The 19,215-nt window shown below is 37.0% G+C and overlaps 4 protein-coding genes and 1 pseudogene across 5 annotated transcripts; 4 read left to right on the top strand and 1 right to left on the bottom strand.

Moving 5' to 3' along the window:
* The first annotated feature begins 1,298 nt into the window (after positions 1 to 1,298).
* Positions 1,299 to 2,466, top strand: LOC125477732 (annotated as a pseudogene).
* Positions 2,467 to 4,297: 1,831 nt separating this feature from the next.
* On the top strand, positions 4,298 to 6,235 carry LOC103947352 (xylan glycosyltransferase MUCI21-like). The gene is made up of 2 exons (XM_048585309.1): positions 4,298 to 4,526; positions 4,829 to 6,235. Exons 1-2 carry the CDS (start codon positions 4,385 to 4,387, stop codon positions 6,073 to 6,075), a joined length of 1,389 nt encoding a protein of 462 aa, XP_048441266.1. The 5' UTR covers positions 4,298 to 4,384; the 3' UTR covers positions 6,076 to 6,235.
* Positions 6,236 to 8,924: 2,689 nt separating this feature from the next.
* On the top strand, positions 8,925 to 12,666 carry LOC125477572 (chorismate mutase 3, chloroplastic). Its single transcript, XM_048584806.1, has 6 exons — positions 8,925 to 9,225; positions 10,629 to 10,851; positions 10,990 to 11,076; positions 11,211 to 11,354; positions 12,024 to 12,116; positions 12,229 to 12,666. The coding sequence occupies exons 1-6, from the start codon at positions 9,032 to 9,034 to the stop codon at positions 12,466 to 12,468; spliced, it is 981 nt and encodes a 326-aa protein (XP_048440763.1). The 5' UTR covers positions 8,925 to 9,031; the 3' UTR covers positions 12,469 to 12,666.
* Positions 12,667 to 14,361: 1,695 nt separating this feature from the next.
* LOC125477673 (uncharacterized protein At5g01610) lies at positions 14,362 to 15,960 on the top strand. Its single transcript, XM_048585066.1, has 3 exons — positions 14,362 to 14,594; positions 15,174 to 15,228; positions 15,385 to 15,960. The coding sequence occupies exons 1-3, from the start codon at positions 14,493 to 14,495 to the stop codon at positions 15,762 to 15,764; spliced, it is 537 nt and encodes a 178-aa protein (XP_048441023.1). The 5' UTR covers positions 14,362 to 14,492; the 3' UTR covers positions 15,765 to 15,960.
* A 53-nt stretch (positions 15,961 to 16,013) lies between these two features.
* Positions 16,014 to 19,083, bottom strand: LOC125477671 (protein RETARDED ROOT GROWTH, mitochondrial). 2 transcript variants are annotated; one of them, XM_048585064.1, is made up of 7 exons: positions 18,732 to 19,083; positions 18,247 to 18,375; positions 17,602 to 17,743; positions 17,265 to 17,413; positions 16,959 to 17,110; positions 16,469 to 16,583; positions 16,014 to 16,343 (listed from the first exon to the last, which is right to left on the bottom strand). In XM_048585064.1, exons 2-7 carry the CDS (start codon positions 18,340 to 18,342, stop codon positions 16,209 to 16,211), a joined length of 789 nt encoding a protein of 262 aa, XP_048441021.1. In that variant the 5' UTR covers positions 18,343 to 18,375; positions 18,732 to 19,083; the 3' UTR covers positions 16,014 to 16,208. The 2 variants fall into 2 exon arrangements, with proteins under 2 accessions (XP_048441021.1, XP_048441019.1); XM_048585062.1 differs by having other exon boundaries at positions 18,247 to 18,358.
* Positions 19,084 to 19,215: the final 132 nt, after the last annotated feature.

Genomic DNA, 19,215 nt, shown 5'->3' with positions numbered 1-19,215 from the left:
TCAGTTCAGTTTGAATCTGTCTATTTAGTTTAGATTCGATTAAATCATTAGGATATCTCTCGAATCAAGAAAGAAAATCGATCTTTAGTTTGTCGCGAGCGCACCAAGAGTACGTAGGAATGGTGAGCAAAGGAAACTCGATGGCAGCAATTCTATGGGTGGCGCTGTTGATTGTGTTCTTGGTTTTCCATTTTAATCTCTTATACAAGTTGAGATTTTACTCAGAACACTGTCATTTGGTTGCAACTAGGACTACATCACCAGGTATTTGCCTCTCACTCACGCACGATAATTTTAAATGTGGTTGTTCTTGTCTTTGTTTTTCATTTTTACCCTTTTCTTTCTTCTTTGGCTCTTTATTTCTTTTGTTATTTTTGTCGGATTAAAGATAGTAGTAGTCACAACATAACAAGGAAGGAATCAAATGTCGATTCCCCACTTATTCTTTAGCCCTTCCATTGTAGGGCGGAAGATAGTGATTGTGAACTCACACAGGAATCACACTTTTACAGTGGTTCGGAAAATTTGAGTATGATACAAATATATTGAATTGAATTCATGAGTGTGATATTAATATATTGAACTCACATTAGTGCAACAATACTATTACAGGTAACAAACTCAGGTTTTCTAAGTCTTATATATAGGCATCAGACTCACTCAAAGTACTGTGACATACCTTAGTGTTAATACGTCAATGCATTTGAATAACTAAGAGCTCATTTGGATGTGCTTCTAAAATGATTGAAACCGTTTTTGGTGAAAAATATTTTTGAAACCAATCTTTTGTAAAAATGCAAGTAAATTCTGGAAAAACACTTAAAGTGCTCCCTGGAATTAATGCTTCTTGCAGAAAGCACTTTAAGTGCATTTGGAATCCAAGAACATTTTCTCTAAAAACGTTTTCAGTCATTTTAAAAACACATCCAAACAAACCTTAATAATATAGTCTGACTCGGACTGCTCCATTACACTCTTTTCAAATATAAGTCTTCGCTTATCACAACACGAGAAAAATTAGTCACTCGTCTCTAGCAATTTTCGTCATGAACATATGATTGTCTTAATCATGTTTGAAAAGTGTTTTTTTCTTCCTATATCTGAATTCATTTTAAATTACATATTTCATTAATGGTGTGTCTTTTATTACAAATCCGATCTAATTAATGGAATTATTAGTATTTTTTTTTGGGTACAAAATTAGTGGAATTATTCATAAACTAATAACTAATGCGTTTTTCCTACAATTAATTTAATTTATGATTGCAGAAATATTCCAAAAATTGGGATCCAAATCAATGAGCGAGCGGGACCCAATGATCAAGTGCACCCGTTCTCACAAGTATTACGATTACTGTTTCATCGACGGTCCAGCAGTTTTGGACCCCACCACCTCTACATTCTTTGCAGCGGACCCCACCGGCCCAACCTTGGTGGAAAAAATCAAGCCCTACCCACGAAAATTTGAGAATTCAACAATGTCTCGAATCAAAGAGCTCACTCTCATCTCAGGCCCACCAGGCCCAAAGTGCCAGATCCAACACACTGGCCCGGCCCTTGTATTCAGTGCAGGCGGGTACACCGGCAACGTCTTCCATGATTTCAATGACGGGTTCATCCCAATCTTCATCGTCGTCCATTCGATCTTCCACGATCAGGCTCCCATCCTCGTGATATCGGAAGCACGCGATTGGTGGGTTAGTAGGTATGCAGATTTACTGAAGATTTTTAGCAAGCACCCGATCATAAACCTCGATAATGATACCGCCAGCCATTGTTTTACTTCTGCCAGCGTGGGGCTTATATCTCACGGACTTGTCACCATAAACCCTACGTTGTTACACAACCCTAAAACGATGGTACATTTCCATGCGATCCTAGACAAAGCCTTCGGAAAACACCTGCCGCGATTCCAAACCTTCGACTTCCAGGCCACGCCTCGTCTTACTCAGACGAACCCTAGGCGTTGGCCGGGCGATCTTGAACCAGGACGATGCGAGGCGAGCAGCGGAGAAGGTTGGTTTTGAAGTTGTGATTTTTGAGCCGACGTCTACAACTGACATGCACTTTGCGTACGATTTAATTAGTAAGAGCCACGCGATGGTGGGCGTGCATGGCGCGGCACTTACGCACTTGTTGTTCATGAGGCCCGGCGCGGTCTTCATGCAGATTGTGCCTCTCGGCACCAACTGGCCGGCGAAGGTGTGCTATGAGAGTCCGGCTAGGGCTATGGGGCTGCAGTACGTTGACTATAGGATTGATGCAGAGGAGAGTAGCTTGGTGCACAAGTACGGGAAGGATGACATTGTGGTGAAAGATCCGGCTGCTAAAATTGGTTCCAATTGGGATATTTTGATGAAGATATATTTGAAGGAGCAAGATGTTAAGTTGGATTTGAATAGGTTTACTTGGTTTTTGAAGTCAGCTTATGGGAAGGCCAAGAAATTCATGGAGAAGGAAGGGTAGTGCCGTTTCGTCAACTGTGTTGTTTTTCCTTGCTCTTGATTGAGTTTTAAAAATTATTTCATTCTATACATTATGTATGATCGCGTTTAATAACTTGCAAAGTTCGAAAAGAAGGTGAGTTACGACACATAATATCTGATTGCATCTTCAATAGATTTAAAACTGGTGAGAATACCGCAAATTAAATACAATAATATAAAATAGGGCAAGCATAAATTAAGAAATGGAACCAACCCAAGCGGGCAAATTAGCCAAAATACAAAAAAGTGGCCGAGCAATTCTTTGGTATATTCAGAACACGATCACGTGAAATTACTTCACTCAAATTATGACATTTGAATTTTTTTTGTTAATATATTATACTCTAGAAGTATGACATATCAATTTTATCGATTGCCTAATTACAATACGTGAAATAACGCACCATCTGAATTTGTGTTACCGAAACCTATAAAAATTTCTCCAAAAAAAAAAAGGATGAGAAGGAACTTAACTAGTTAAGAGCATCTCTAGCGGAAGCTCAATTGCTCTCTTTGGACCAATTTTGGTGCTCCAACGGTGAAAAAAAAGCAGGCAACTAGGTGAAAGGTAGGAGCCCAATGGGCTGCCCTGCCAGTTGTTGCATGGGCTTGCATCCTCTTTTATTTTTTTAGTACAACGATATATTTTATACTAATGGGAAGATGAGTTCAGCTAAACCGCACAATGAGCAATCTAATTTGGTATCGAATTTGCCATACACGAGATTCAAATTTAAGACCTCTCACTCACAAGTAAAGAGGAATACCACCATACCGTAGTACTGAGTGGCTGCACACTTTTAATCAACAGGAGGAAGAGGGAGGGTCCCACCCATGCGACAGCCCAGCCTCCATTAGCACAACCCAGCGTCTTGCTAAAAAATGCTCTTTTATCAGTGGGATTTTCAACATTAAAAAAAATTGTAAATAACCAAAAAAAAAAAAAAAAAAAAAAGAGGAAAACCAAAAGATTCAAACAAACAGAAAAACGCAAAAAAATTCTTAAAAAAATGCAAATGTTTTTTAACAACACACTTAAATTAGACACAATTAAGAAACTTCAAGAGTTCAACCATATTCTCCATTTGCCTTTATTTTTAATTAATTATGCTTGTTTGTAATGCTATGCTTTGTTTTGTATTTAAAATTAAATTTTCAAAGTAACCATTTAGTATTACAGTCTAATGATATTCATTTTCACTTGTAAGTGAGAGATTTTAAGTTCGGTTCTCGCTAAAGGCGAATTTAAACCATAATGTTGCTATCCCATTGTGAGGTTTAGCCAACTCCTTCACCTCCTTAGCGGGTGGAGATGCTCTAATTAGTTAAGAATTCATGTAGAAGGAAGGGTATTGATGATATTATCTTGATTTACTGGCAAAAGATGACAGCTGACGCTATGTTGTGTAACTGACTTGCATGCAACGCACTTCCAAGAAAATTAAAGATTTTTCATTAATTATAAAAGAATCTAATTGGATTGCAAGCTTAAGCAAAGCTCCTCTTTGATTTAATTTTTTTTCACTTTTTTTTTTCGTTTCTTAACTTTGTATCCATAAATGTATCAACGTGTTTACGAATGTGTCATCTTTTTTCTCTTTCTCTCCCACATTGGCATTGTTCTCCCCAATCTTCTTCTACAATTTCAGAACCCTAACATCTCTCCCTCCCCCCCTCCCTCCCTCTCTCTCTCTCTCTCTCTCTCTCTCTCTCTCTCTCTCTCTCATATTTTATCAGCATCCAAAAGCAGATTCAAAGTTCTGGTTGTTCTCCAGTGGTTCATGCCACCTACGTCGGCATCCTGTGAATATATATATATATATATAGCTGCAGAAAACTGGTCACTTCGTTTTTGAAATAGGCATTGCCGGCAGCCAAGCCCCTTCCGCACAAGGAGGATGAAGAAGACAATTTCCTGCAGGGCTGCGACGGTGGCTTTGGCGGCCTTGTGTTTGTTTTTCATCGTGTTCGAAATCAGCGTCTCTTCAACCTCCAGATTTCTTAAATATGCTACTACTACATATTCAGCCAAGACTCAAGGTACGAGAAATATTTTCAATCACTCTGCTATTTTTTCATTTTTTATTTATTTATCAGAGTCAAATTATTCTGGCGTCAATTTTGCATGTCCTCCACTCGTGTATTAGCTATCTTCTTCATTAAGAGCTCGTTTATAAGTTTTTTTAAAATGACTCAGAGCTCTGTTGTGAAATGTTTTTGAGTTCAGTCATTTTCTTTAAAAATGTGCTTTTAGCCATTTAAAAATACTTCTAAACGACATAATATCATTGACCTTTACTACTCAATATCCTCACTGATTTTGATTCAAACTTTGATTTCAGAGGAAGGGAATCATGAAAAAACGAAACTGATCAATCGGCCAAACTCTCACCCTTCAGAATACTTGCAACTTCCTGTGAAAAGACGATTCATCTGCGACCGTGCAGATGTACGCTATGATCTTTGTTCAATCAACGGTCCAACTGTCTTGGACCCAAACACCTTCACATTCTTCACTATGGGCTCAGCCCAACCCCCACAGGTGGAAAAAGTCCAGCCCTACCCTCGAAAGTTCGAAGGCTTCATAATGCCTCACATCAAGAACCTCACCCTCACTTCCGGCCCACAAAGCCCACCATGTAAAGTCCGTCACAGTGTTCCAGCCCTAGTATTCAGTGCGGGAGGGTACACCGGAAACTTCTTCCATGATTTCAATGATGGGTTCATTCCGCTCTTCATCACCGTCAACACAATCTTCCCTGATCAAGAGATCGTGATCGTGGTTTCCGAAGCTCCCAATTGGTGGCCTAGTAAGTATGCAGATCTACTAGCAATGTTCACCAAGTACCCCATCATTATCCTAAAAAATGCTACTACCACCCATTGTTTTCCTTCAGCCACCATAGGCCTTATTTCACATGGTTTCATGACCATAAACGAAACTTTACTACCAAATCCAAAATCGTTCATGGATTTTCGGGTCCTCCTAGAAAAAGCCTATGGCTCAAAAGCCCAGCCCAAAGTCTTAACATCCAAGCCCACAAGGTCACGCCCGAGACTCGTGTTGGCCAACCGCGAAATGGCACACGCGCGCGTGATTATGAACCAAAAACAATTGATTAGGTTAATTAAAAAAGTGGGTTTTGAAGTGATTGTGTTTAATCCCAAGAGGATGACCCCGTTGCATGAATCTTACGCGTTATTGAATTCGAGCCATGCTATGATCGGGGTCCATGGAGCCGCATTGACGCACTCTTTTTTTCTTCGACCCGGTTCTGTGTTTGTTCAAGTGGTTCCGATTGGGATTGAATGGGGTGCATATGCTTTTTTTGGGAGGATGGCTAGGGCTTTGGATTTGGAATATTCGGAGTATAAGATTGGTGTGAACGAGAGTAGCTTGGTCGACAAGTATGGGAAGGAAAATTTGTTGCTAAAGGACCCATTTGCCCTTCAGAAAACAGGTTGGCCACCTGAGGTTATGAACATTTACCTCAAGGAGCAAAACGTCAAACTGGATTTGGAAAGATTTAAGAGTTGTTTGAAGAAGGCTTATACAAGGGCTACCAGATTTATGGAGAAAAATGGTTAATTAGTTTTAATTTTTATTTTTTGTCTGTCAATGTATTAACTGGCCAGCTTGTGCTTTTTTTTTTCATCTGAAATAATATTTGATTGCGTGTTTAATAGATTTTGTTTTGAAACCACCACCCAAAAAAAAAAAAAAAAAAAAAAAGCTAGGAAACAAAAATAAATTAAAATCAAAAGGGCTACATCAAAGTTAATTGGTTACTTACAGCACAAAAGTTTACTGATGTTTGTAACTGTATCATTAACATTACGAATAATATCATTAACACAAAATCAAAAAAATAATCAGAGTACTCCGATATTAAAATTCATGGTATCTTTCTTATTATTAACAACATAGAATTTGAATAAAAAATAAATTCATTTGATAGAAAAGCATTAACAACAGAAATTTTTTATTTATTAAATTTAATCAATTAATTGGTTGTAAAATACACATCAAGTTTAGATTCTAAAAGACTTTTTTTTTTTTGTTATAAAATACAAACAAGTAAGAATCGATTTAGAGGATCAAACAAAAATTTTAAAATTATTATTTGATGCAATTAGAACTGTTCCCAACGATAAAATGATTGAAAAATTCTATTGAAATAAAAAGAAATTAATAAAAAAGTTCATCGATGGTCGGACTTTATAGAGTAGGGTTTCTGCCCTTCCTTAAGTCCAACATCTTTTCTTTTTGTCCGACCTCCAATAAACCAATCACTACTATCCACTCCAAAAACATTAACAGCTTTTTCGTTTGCTCATAAACCAAGCCTATATCGAGAAGTCCGTCACAAAATCTTTGCATCCAACCCCACAAACTCACAACTGGTACTCGTGTGAGTCAACCGCAAAAAGGCCCAAGTGACGGAGCTGATGAAGGAGGTGGGATTTGATGTGAAAGTGTTTGTGCCCAACAACAAAACCCCACTGACAAATAATCATATGCACGTATTTCTCCGGCGGGGATCTGTGTTTATGCAGGTGGTTCCGGTAGGGTTAGATTGGGCGGCGCATGCTTTCTATGGGAAGGTAGCAAAGGATTTTTAAATTTGGAGTAAACGAGAGTAGCTTGGTGGACAAGTATAGCAGGGACGGTTTGTTGTTAAAGGACGCATATGCCCTTCAGAAATAAAAAAAAAAAAGAAAAAAAGTTGGCCGACGGACATTACGGTCAGTTACTTGTGCCAACAACATGCCAAACTTGGTTTGACCAGGTTGGAGGAGTAATTTTTCGGTGTACCCGGTACACCAAAAAAATTTGGTGTACCCTCACTCATAATGGTGAGGGTACACCAAAAAAATTTGGTGCACCCTCACTTTTTGTACACCAAAAAAATTCTAATGAGTGAGGGTACACCAAAAAAATTTGGTGTACCCGGTACACCTAAAAATTTTCCCAGGTTGGAGAGTTGTTCGGAGGAGGTTTATGGTGAGGTTAGGAGATTTATGGAGTTGAATGGTCAGTAACTTAGTACTTAACTATATGTGTCTGAACAAAGGAAATGAATTTGGAATGCAGACGAAAGTTTAAACATTTATAGAAAGGAAAGGTGACAAATCAATCTGTTTAGTTGCTAATGAGTTCCCTTAATATCTATTTAGTTTAATTTCACTTTATATCATAACCTATATCAATCACACATCTATATTACGAAGATATCAAATTTACTGGTCTTAATGATTATCCGTTAACAATCTAATGAGTTGATTTTCCACCTCTACTCTACTCGGAAGCAAGACGTGCAATTTGCAAGGTTTGTGCTTTGACTTTTGTTATATATGTCGCAAATCAGCACCTTCAAATGATTAGATGGCAAGTTGTATATAATGATTTAAAATTTGAAAGTCCTCACATTTTCGATTCCTATCTGTTTCTTTAAGCCAAAACGTATCGATGATTTCATGGGATCTTAAATTATTTGGTTAAACACTAATAAACAATGTTCTTTAAGCACCATGTGATTTCCTGGGATCACATATGACATATGTATTGTGTTGTGATGTAAATAAAAAGGAAAACTAATAAAAAAAAAGTTTGAAAACTTTAAATTTTAACAATAAGGACAAAATAAAGGGTAAAATGAATATTATCATGATTGATTTTTTAGTATAAAAATGTAAATTTTCGTTAAAATGAACAGTACCTGAAGTTTTTCATTAAAGCTCCTTAAATATAATTGTATAATAATTAGCAAGTTAAAAGACCTTTTCTAAAGGAATATCTTAACGTACGAAAGACTTGAAAGTCAATTGTTTGATTTGGAGAGGAAAGTTTCCAAATGATGACATTTCCAACAAAGTAGAAAGAAACAAAACTTGCTAGTTGCTACTCCTGCTCGTACAATATTTTTTTATTATATATATATTTTTTATCATTTTTTAATAAAAATCAAACTTATATGTGTTGGTAGGTCATACATCTAAATATGATACAAATATTATTTACATTAAAAACCTGCTGCTTCAAGAAGAGATTTGTATGAGAATATTTTTGGTCACCACCCTAAGTGATGTTGAATGTATCAGTTACCACTCCACTTTATTTATCGTTAGATAAATTTAATTTTCGATATCTGTGTAGTGGTAGACACAAATTTCAAAATTTAAACTAATTCAATAATAATAAATAAGATGATAAGTATTACCATCATTAAGAATGATGAGCAAATATACTACCAAAAGAGAAATGTTAAGGAAATTTTTTTAAAAGTATACCGATATTAAATTGAAAGATGATAAAATAATTTATAAAAAACTCACTTTGAAAGATTCATATTTAGTTATCAAATTTCTTACCCTAACCATATTGTAGTCAAATTTGGCAATTAGCCACCAATTTTTTTGTCCCCACTTGTGAATTTGCGGTTTACAAAAGCCAAAGCAGAAAACGTTTATTAAGCACTTTTTGGTTTTTGCTTGAGAGTCCCATAACGTAACCAAATCCAAATCAAATCGCACCAGTGACCGCCATGGATGCCAAGCTCTTGCAAGCTTCAATTCCCAATGCTTCAGCCCACAGCGCCTCAAGGCCTTCACTACCCACTCCCCAGTTGGTCAACCACACCATTTTTAGCACCCCCAACGGTGTTTTCGGATCAAATCCCGGAAGAAAACTGCGCCGTCCTCTCCAAGTTTCTTCTTTTTCTGCAACTTCTCCCATCAGGTAAAGACGATCGTTTTGACTTTAATGTTCTTCAATTTTTAATTTTTTTACATGGGTTGTTTAGTGTTATGTTATTGCTGATTGGGGTCGTTAAGAATTAGGTAAATTGTCATGGAAAATAATAAAATTTATGGTTTTCTGAAAAGAGAGTAAATTTGGATTGTATATGGTTTGCTGATTGCATAATGTTCTTGCAAGGAAAGGTTGTCGTATAACGTGCGCCGGAGGAGCATTTCCCGTTAGGATTTTAACAATCTAATCACATTTTAGACAAGTTTTCAAAGGGTTTTGAGGTTTAATTATTCACTAATTTTCTGTTGGGCGTACTGTAGCTCTTTCGAAATTTGTGCAATCTCTAGAGAAATCTACTTGTTGCATTTCCAAAACCAGTACATTGTTGCAGTCCAACCCTTTTTTTTTTTTTTTTTTTTTTTTGGGAGTCCAACCCTTTGAGTTTACCAATATAGTTAAGCGGTTTGTTGTTTTGCCTGCTAGAAAAGTCCAATATTGGTTTATGAAAGAGTAAATTGTAGTAATGATCTCTTAATTTTAACTGAATTGGAGTAATGATTCTTTAACTAAAAATTCATTACCATTGATCTCTTAACTCATTAAAACGTGTAACTATGGTCCCTTAACTAAAATTCAATTATCATTGGCCCCTCAACTATAATCCAAGTTAAGAAATAATCCCTCAACTTTAATCCAATTGGAGCAATGGTTCATTAACTTTAACCCAATTGTAGCAATGATCATTCCAACATAACTTATTTTGATAAAATTTTGAGGAAGTTGACAAAAATGATCATAGCTACACATTTTGATGAGTTGAAGAATCCCAATTGTAGAAATGATCATTCCAACCTAACTTATTTTGACAATATTTTGACGAAGTTGACGAAAAGGATCATAGCTACACATTTTGATGAGTCAAGAACTAATGATAATGGATTTTTAGTTGAGGAACTTGCTCCAATTTAATTTATCTACAAACCATGAATTAAATAACATTAGCTGTCTCATTTGATGCTCTTTGTCTGTCAGGTGAGGTGAGGTGATTTTGTTATTTGTTTGTATTTGAGACTTGATTAGTCTATTATTATGCTTGACATCGAACGAGAAAATCGAGCTATTGTTACAATAAAATAGCTTGAGACTTGCAGCCAAGTGCTGCATGTTTTGTAAAATCATGTTAAGTTTCTCTTGGCAGCCGGAAATTTATCCGTGTGAACTCATTTCTGCTGCAATTAACATACTTGATAAGATCATTACTAGTTCAAATGTGCCCAACGATGCCTATGTATCAGGAGGTTTTATGTAAAAGGGAATGAACTTACTATTTCTCAACGAATCAATAATTTTTCGCAGCCTAACTTCTGATATCCGGCTTCTTTTTCGTACAGGTATTCAAGGAAGAAAAGGGTGGATGAGAGCGAAATCTTGACCCTAGACAGTATAAGGCACTCTTTGATTCGACAAGAGGATAGCATAATATTTAGCCTTTTGGAGAGGACTCAGTATTGTTATAATGCAGACACATATGACCATGACACCTTCTCGATGGAAGGATTTCGCGGGTCACTGGTTGAGTTTATGGTCAGGGAAACTGAAAAACTCCATGCCCGGGTAATCTAAATGAGATATAAAAGATTAATATAACTACTACAATCGTATTATTTATAAGCAGCAAGCTCTTCCTGAAGAAAGGATCCCCTGTAATGATGTTGGAGATTTTCTTAACTACGTTTCGTTTTTGCAAGCCAGGTGGGGAGATACAAGAGCCCGGATGAACATCCCTTCTTCCCAGCACACTTACCTGAGCCAATGCTTCCTCCTTTGCAGTACCCTCGGGTAAATTCTAATACACAACATGATAATTACCCTTGTGTTTGTAATTTTTTAAGTTCACTCGCATAATTCGGCTTGTTTTACTGTATGTTTTCTTAGTGATTTCTGACCTGCGTTTTCTCTGATAACGAAACTAGGTTTTGCATCCGCATGCCGATTCAATTAATATAAACAATAAGGTTTGGAATATGTACTTTAGAGATCTCCTTCCCAGATTAGTCAAAGCAGGAGACGATGGTAATTGTGGATCAGCTGCTGTTTGTGACACACTGTGTTTGCAGGTAAACCATTAAACCACTATTAACTGAAATTATTACAAACACGCATATAATAGTTTATTAAGTTGTCACATTATACTAGTTTAGGGAGTTAAGTGTCGTATGATAGTTAAGAGGTTTGTTTTATTTGTTTTTCTGTTTCGTCTCTTTTTTTGTCTGGTTGTTTAGTTTGTGACATCCAAACAACAATAACAACAAAGCCTTATCCCATTAAGTGGGGTTGGCTGTATGAATCATAGAATGTCATTTTGCGCCATATCTTCCATAACCTCCAAGTACTCCATGTCTTTTCGTAAAGTCTTTTTGCAAGTCTTCCTAGGGCTTCCTCTACCGCTTTTGTCCAAATATAGAAGGATAAAAGAAGAAATGTCACATTATAAGGTTAAGGCGGTATTAGTGAATTTTCTCCTAGCCTTGTCCATGACATATGGAACCTTTGCCTCCTCGTTGAGTTTGTTGAATTACTAAAGGTAGACAAAACTTAAGAAAGAATGACTACTTGCTGCAGTCTTCCTCTCTGAATTTTCAGTTAATATGCAAGTATTTGCAAAGCTACTTCTACGTTAGATGGGCTTGTGCTTAAGACTTTGCGTTGTTGTGAATTCTACGTTAATCCTTTTAGCGTACCCTTATTTTTTTTTATCTCCTTCCAATGTTGGATGTTTGTCACAGGCGCTATCGAAGAGAATTCACTATGGTAAATTTGTGGCAGAGGCAAAATTCCGTCAATCCCCTGCAGAATACGAGGCTGCCATTAGAGCACAAGTAAGCTTCCTCTTATATATGTTCCCCGATGATCATGGCTTTGCTTGATGGTTCATTATCTCACATATTGAAGTCGTTTTTTTCTTCTTGTGCCGGTGTGTGGTTCTTGCAGGACAGAAATCAACTGATGGCGTTGCTGACGTTTGAAACAGTTGAAGCAGCGATCAAGAGGAGAGTGGAGATGAAGACGAAAACATATGGGCAGGAGGTTAAAATCCACGAAGGGGAAGATAATGCAGCTAACCCTGCATATAAAATCAAGCCACATTTGGTTGCTAGTCTCTATGGGGATTGGATCATGCCTCTCACAAAGCAAGTTCAGGTTGAATACCTCTTGAGAAGATTGGATTAAGTGAAAACAATCACAATTGTCCAATAAACCCATGATTTCATTTTATTTAATTTATTAATACCGATGTGAGTTTTATGGAAAACTTGTTGCAAAACCAAGCGCAACAACGGTTTAGAATTCATACAACTGATCCTACTTAATGGGATAAGACTTTGTTGTTGTGATACAAATGTGAATCGCCTTTAGCATTGTTTACTAGTTGAGTTGTTATTTGGTAGACCTTTTAATCTTTTCATTCATGTCATTCGTTTGCTTTGGATTACTGAATTAGTTTTTGGATGTGCAACTTCGTTAAGGAAAAAAATGGTCACGTAAGGAGAGAGACACATGTGTTACAGTATGAACTCTATAAGTTTTAGCTCGACTACATTCCCCAAACAAGGGTTTGAAAGGATATCTATCATAAATGTGTCCAAAGTTGTCATCTGCCAAATGGCCTGGAAATTACGCGATTTGTGATCCCCACCATGTGCAGAAGAGCCTTTAGCATCCAAAAGGGGAAGAAAACGAAGGAAAATAAAAAACGAAGAATGTGACTTCTAATTCAAGTGATATTTTTGTTACCTTATGATTAAATGAGCACTTAAATTATCACGAAAACATCACTTCACCTTCTAACTTTTCAATTGTATCAATTTCTTTACAAACTTTCACTTTGTGTCATAGCCTTGTCCATTACTTCTTGACTTTTGCTCCATTATATTGATATTATTCTATGTTGACGTGATATTAATAATAAAAAGTGCACTTCAAGCTAACAAGGGGTTATTTTATTTTTTATTTTTGGCGATGGTAGAGGGAAAACGTCTATCTTACGTAGTTTTACTTTTGTTTTGCAATCCTGACTCAAATTGATGACATTTTGATCACAAAAGAGTAATATTTCCATTACGCTAAGACTCATCTCTGACATTGTATTAAGAATATGAATGAAAAATTGTTAGTACATTGAGTATTTTTTAAACAACAATTAACTAGCCAATATATGAAACAGACGTACTGGAATAACGTGAGATACAAAGAAAAAGTCCTAAGAAATTAAATAACAATAGTGAAACTATACTTATGATATTACACTTTATCTTAGCCAAAATAACAATAAAAAGTACACACTCATGATATTACACTTAGATCTTAACCAAAAGACCGAGGAAGATGTACATACTTATTCTTGCAGTCCTAAATTAATTAAGAACGTAATTCTGTAAAGTTTTATAAGATTTTTTAATATCTTTTACATAGTTTTCCGATTATAATTATATTCCTCGGCAATTAAGATTTTCTCTCCCTTATTAGTATACTTATGAAGTGTTTTCACTATTTTTCTGCCGCGCCGTTTTTATAATTCCTCAGTGAAATCGGTCTACAACACTTATGATATTGTTTAACGGATATGTTGATGAGCAAGCCTTAAAATAATAAACTCTGTCTGTGGTGTCGGTAAAAAAACAAAAGAAAAGGGGCAATAAAGAAGGGAAAGTTTGAACTTCTTTTTTTTTTGAAAGAATTTCGATCCTCGCGGGATCCCTTTTCCAGGATATAGGGATCAACGCACGAGGATCGTTGATAAAAAATAGTACGATTATAAATTTTTTATTTATATTTTTCATGCAAAACAAGATTAATTTATTTTTAAAAGTATAAAAAATATTTAATTGTAATCGTATAATTTTTTATCAACAATCCAAGTATGTTGATCTTAAGATTAGGGGATCCCGCGAGGATCCAAATCCTCCTTGAAATAGGAAAGTTTGAAGTTCTGAACCCATGAAAAGCAGTAATCGGCGGCCGGCTCATGTCGAAAGTACAGAAATACCCTTAACGTTGCTTCCCAAATAATTCGTCTTTGTTGATAAGTGTGAGCTGGGGATGTTTGTCTCCATCCGACGGCTTCAGATTTACCGAGAACAAAAAGCACTTTATATACTTATCACTGCTCACTCACCACCACCACAACCACCGCTGTACTCACTAGAGAGAGAGAGAGAGAGAGAGAGAGAGAGCGGAGGAGAGAGAGTGAGAGAATGGAGAAAGCTCTAACAAAAGTGAACAGCTTGAAAGTTGGGAGCTTGTGGATCTCGAAGAAGGCCAAGGAAGAATTCTCCAACATCTCCGACGACCTCTCTGTATGTAACCGTAATCTTTCTGTTTGTTCTCTTACCCTTTTAATTTTTCCTATGATTATTTTCTTGTTTTTGTTTTTGGTTGTTGGTTTTTGGTCGGTATTTGTGTAATGTGCCTTGAATCAAGTTTACCCAGTTCATGATTTTCTGCTAATCTTGCTTTAGTCGGTGGTAAATTGTAATTACCGGTGGATGAGATCTGATCTGTTAGGTTTTTATCCGTAAGAGAGTGAACTGGAAGATGGGTTTTGGGTGTAATCTGAATTGTATTTGCTGATCTGCTTTGATTTTTGGTAAATTGTGTTGTGGAAATAAAAGTTAAGGACTTTAAATTTTTCAAATTGGGAGTTAAGAATCTTAGGTTATGGGTTAATCGATAGACGTTCTCCGACGCTTGTAAAGCGGAGAGCCTTGTTGGCTTGGGGCCGTCCTTTTTAGAATAGAATATTGTCTGCTAAAAAGATATAGAAATCAAGGGAATGAAGTTAGAATATAACTTGTTGACAGCAAACATTCTGCAGAAAAAAATCAGATTTTGTCCAAGTCTTTGTGCTTTCTTAATCAGATTGTTTGTTGTTGCAGACATTCTCGAATACCGTCGAGGAGAAGGCAAAATGGGTTTTCAACAAACTAAAAGGTATGGAACAATCTTTACCATAATATCATTAGTATGACTGAATTGCAGATGGATGCAATATTTGCAGTACATTACTTCAGTCAACAATCTGCCTTAAAAATGGTAATGCTTATTGTTCGAATGACGAGTTTTCTCTCTTGTTTGATTCACCTACAGGAAAGCCGCCGAAAAGCTTGCCAGATCTCCTTCGAGAGTACAACTTGCCACCGGGGCTGTTTCCGCAGAACATAACCTGTTATGAGTTTGACGAAACAAAATCCAAGCTCATTGTGTATTTGCCATCAGCATGTGAAGTTAGCTTCAAGGATTCCTCTGTTATGAGGTACGCGACCCGGGTAAAGGCCATTCTTCTAAGGGGAAAGCTCACAGGGATAGAGGGAATGAAGACAAAGGTTCTGGTATGGGTTAAGGTCACTTGTGTATTGGTTGAAAGTTCCAAGTCCGATAAGGTGTGGTTTACAGCTGGTGTTAAGAAGTCGAGACCAAAGGACGTCTACATAACACCGCGTGACTCCGTGAAAGTTGAAGAATTCTGAGTTTAGAGTAAAATCGGCATTTCTATCGCCATTTGTGGGAAGAAGATCTGAATTCTTGCTAGCTGTTTACTTAATAGGCATTTCTATGACTGCTTCTTTTTTGACAATGTCAAATGCAGTGCACTGTTATGTGGTTACTGAAAATTTCACCATCCTTTTGGCTATTGGATGAATGCAATTGCTTCCGTTTTCTGTTCGATTGGCATTCTGTTTTACGCATATGATACAGTAAACGATGAGACAGCGATGTATTCTGAAATTGCAATTTAATTAGAAGGGAATCACAGATATCTTTTTACAGTGAAGGAATGTACGTAAATAATAACCTTCTCTGTTGACAATTTAATTTCCTATACCTACTTTGGCTGCTGTAACTTTTCTCATCTGCTTCGAGACGGAGAAGTTGCAGTTGAATCACGAACAATCTTGTATAGTGATACGATGTTAAGCTGCAGATGAATCACGAGCAATCTCGTACAGCGATATAATGTTTTCTATGCTCAACAGGAAGATGATGCACCATTCCAGAAGATCTGACTTTCTGTTTTGAAGGACTTCTTGCAAGAAATGAATGTTGTGCTGCGAAAAAGAATGGTTTAGGTTCAAAGAAAATATGAATTCATCCAAAAGGCAATATCTACACCGGCAACATACAATTCTCCATGATTTAAGAACCGAGGTGAATTACTAAGGGACGAACCTACCTCTACAAACTTTAACTTGAAATCCAAGTTTCCGAAGCGTTGTGTAACCTCGTACTCCTCCCGAAGGTACTCATGTATTTGAGCATACTTTGCATCCCTCCAAGCAATTTCTGATCTGATGGATAAAGAACCGAACAAATATTAAAAGCTGCAACGCCAAATTATAAACCAAACTGGTATATTCGAGCACTCGAAGCAATTCCAGATAAACGAAAAATGGCAACTGAAGAAAACCAAATTTAAGGTTACTCTGATCGTCGCTCAGCCAAGTCCATAGCGTATTTTCTGAATTTTACTATAAGTTGGTACCAAGATTTCTAATCCAGAAGGGGGAGAAGTTGAAACCTTAGGGTTTAGGGTTTAAATGCAATATTCAAGGTCAGTGAGAAATCTAGATCATCCAGCATACAGAAGGACCAACTTTAAATGCAAATGATTAGTGATCTTGAAATATCACTACAAACAACCGAAGAAAGCACAACGGCATTACCTCTCAAAAAGACCTACTTTAAGAATTACATCAGCTAAGTTCGAGTTAGCCTTCCCAACAAGTTGAAGGAGCTTCTTTTTATGCATTGTGAAAGTTCCAGTTTTCTCCATTCCACGATTTATATCTGCAAACTCTTCAACCATACCATCAACCTAGAAAGAAAGACCCGTGCAACCCCACGGATGGGAGGGGTTTGAGAAAGATATAGATTATCATAATCTAAGACCCAGGGTTCTCCAAATGCAACAACGTTGGTTTACAAAAGAAGCAACATATATTGATAAACTGAATCTGAAAAAGAATTACCTGCGAAACAAAATAATCTAAGGCAATACTTTGGCCAAGAACACTGCCAATAATGCGAATAGAATCAGTGTCCAAAGTTTTGAGAACTATGTAGTCTGGACCACCCTGCATGTCCTCTTCCAGCTGTGGCTTTTCTTTTACGGCATAATCTAATACAAGCACACAGAGATCCATACAGGGAATTAAATATAATTCAAACCTTTCTATTCCAGAAGAATATATTAGTATCTAGAACATATTAGCATTTGATGATTCAATGCAGTTGAACTCAACTGAAATGAAGTGTAAGATCACATCGAGAAATCAAATGAAATTTGGTTATATTCAAGAAATTTACCGTCTTTTCTCATCTCTGGAAGTAATCCAGAAGCATGTCTTGTAACTAGATTGAGATAACCGTCAACTTCATGATCCTCAACATTAAACAGAACAGCAGATCCATACTGGAATACGACCATGTAACGCCAGACTCCAAATTCCTAAAAGAAAGCAGCGAGATGATGAAAGGACTATCATATTAATTATACTCGATGCTGCTATTAGCTATTAGCCTATTACTGAAAAAGAAAAGCACACTTGTAGCTTTGGAGACGATGTCCTCACTCGAAAAAGTACACTTGTTTCTCTATATAAGCCAGGTATGACCCCGTGTATAAATATGGTTATGATGTCCTCACTTGAAAGTAGTCAGTCGGACATCAATTAGCCAATACATACATAGCCTACCCCAAAAAGTAAATGAACAAAATAGCTTAATCAAGTATGTAAAGTCAAGGATCAGTCTAAAAGTCAGTCTAAATTTTCTTTTAGTATTGTTCACAGACGAAAATGGATGCATTATGCCACCGCAACGGAAATTTAATGCCTACAAATGATTTCTTTATGCATATCATGAGGCAGAATAGTCTCAAAAAGGAAATTTAATCACACAAGAACTTCAACGGAGCAAATTATTAAAATGTTCAATGAATCATCATCTTACAGTATTTTCTGAAGGGAAATCGCAAAATCTGAGGGCAATGTAATTCGATGAGCGAGAAGTAGGAGGAATGACATTGCTTAAATTCTCGGCCTGCATGCTCTTCAAATTGATACTGCGAAAACCATGAATCTGAGAAAGCCAAATTATAAAGAACACAGCCGGAAACAACTGAGAAAGTGAGAGAGACAACGAAAAACGGAAGTGACCCAGTACAAAAACCGCGACAGACCCCGAAACAAAAATCAAATCCCAGATCAAACATAAGAAAACGAAAATCATAGCAGCATTAGAACAGTAGGAAATGGTCAGAATGTTCAAAACAAAACCTTAAAGCAATGTTCTTTAATGAAAGTCATCAGCTTGAAGAGACAATACGAGCTTATATCAAACTAAAAACACAAATGAAGACAGACCCACATAAACATATGACAAAACAATCAAACCCCAGACGAGGATTTGCAAAATTAAGAACTACGACGGCTAACCTGGTACAAAGGAAGAAGGCTTTAACGGGTATTTTTCCGGTTTCCACTCGTCTTCTTAGCTTGGCTCTGACTCTGAGCATAGCAGGATGGCTCAGAGTCGTAATCAGTTGGCTTCAACGGAAACCCGAGACGAGATTGCAGAGAAAGGTCGTGAATTGAGGAAGCGGAAGTGGAAGGAGGTGGAGGCTGAAGGGCGTGGAGATTGAAAGGAGGCTTGGCGGGAACAGAAGATTTAGAAGCTCCGGCGGCGGCTACGCGGCTGAGGAGAAGAGAAACAGCGGCTCTCCACCTCCCCATTCACTGAAGCTTCAAGGTTTTGGGAAGGCAAGTTAATTTCGCTGCCGTCTTTGAAGTGAAAAGCACAAGTTTTGCCGGTTGTGTGCTTCCGCTCCTCCTCCAGCTTTTTCGGAAGTACGACATGTCGTTTTAAATTTGAATAAAACGACGTGTAGTTTACTACTGTTGACTAGCAAGTAACAACCTC

Source organism: the organism of the source record quoted next, unplaced genomic scaffold (genome assembly GCF_019419815.1).
Source record: "Pyrus x bretschneideri cultivar Hongxiangsu unplaced genomic scaffold, Pyrus_bretschneideri_v1 Contig22, whole genome shotgun sequence".
Taxonomy (NCBI): domain Eukaryota; kingdom Viridiplantae; phylum Streptophyta; class Magnoliopsida; order Rosales; family Rosaceae; genus Pyrus; species Pyrus x bretschneideri.
The sequence above is the reverse complement of the archived record's forward strand: the minus strand, read 5'-3'. Positions and strand labels throughout refer to the sequence as shown.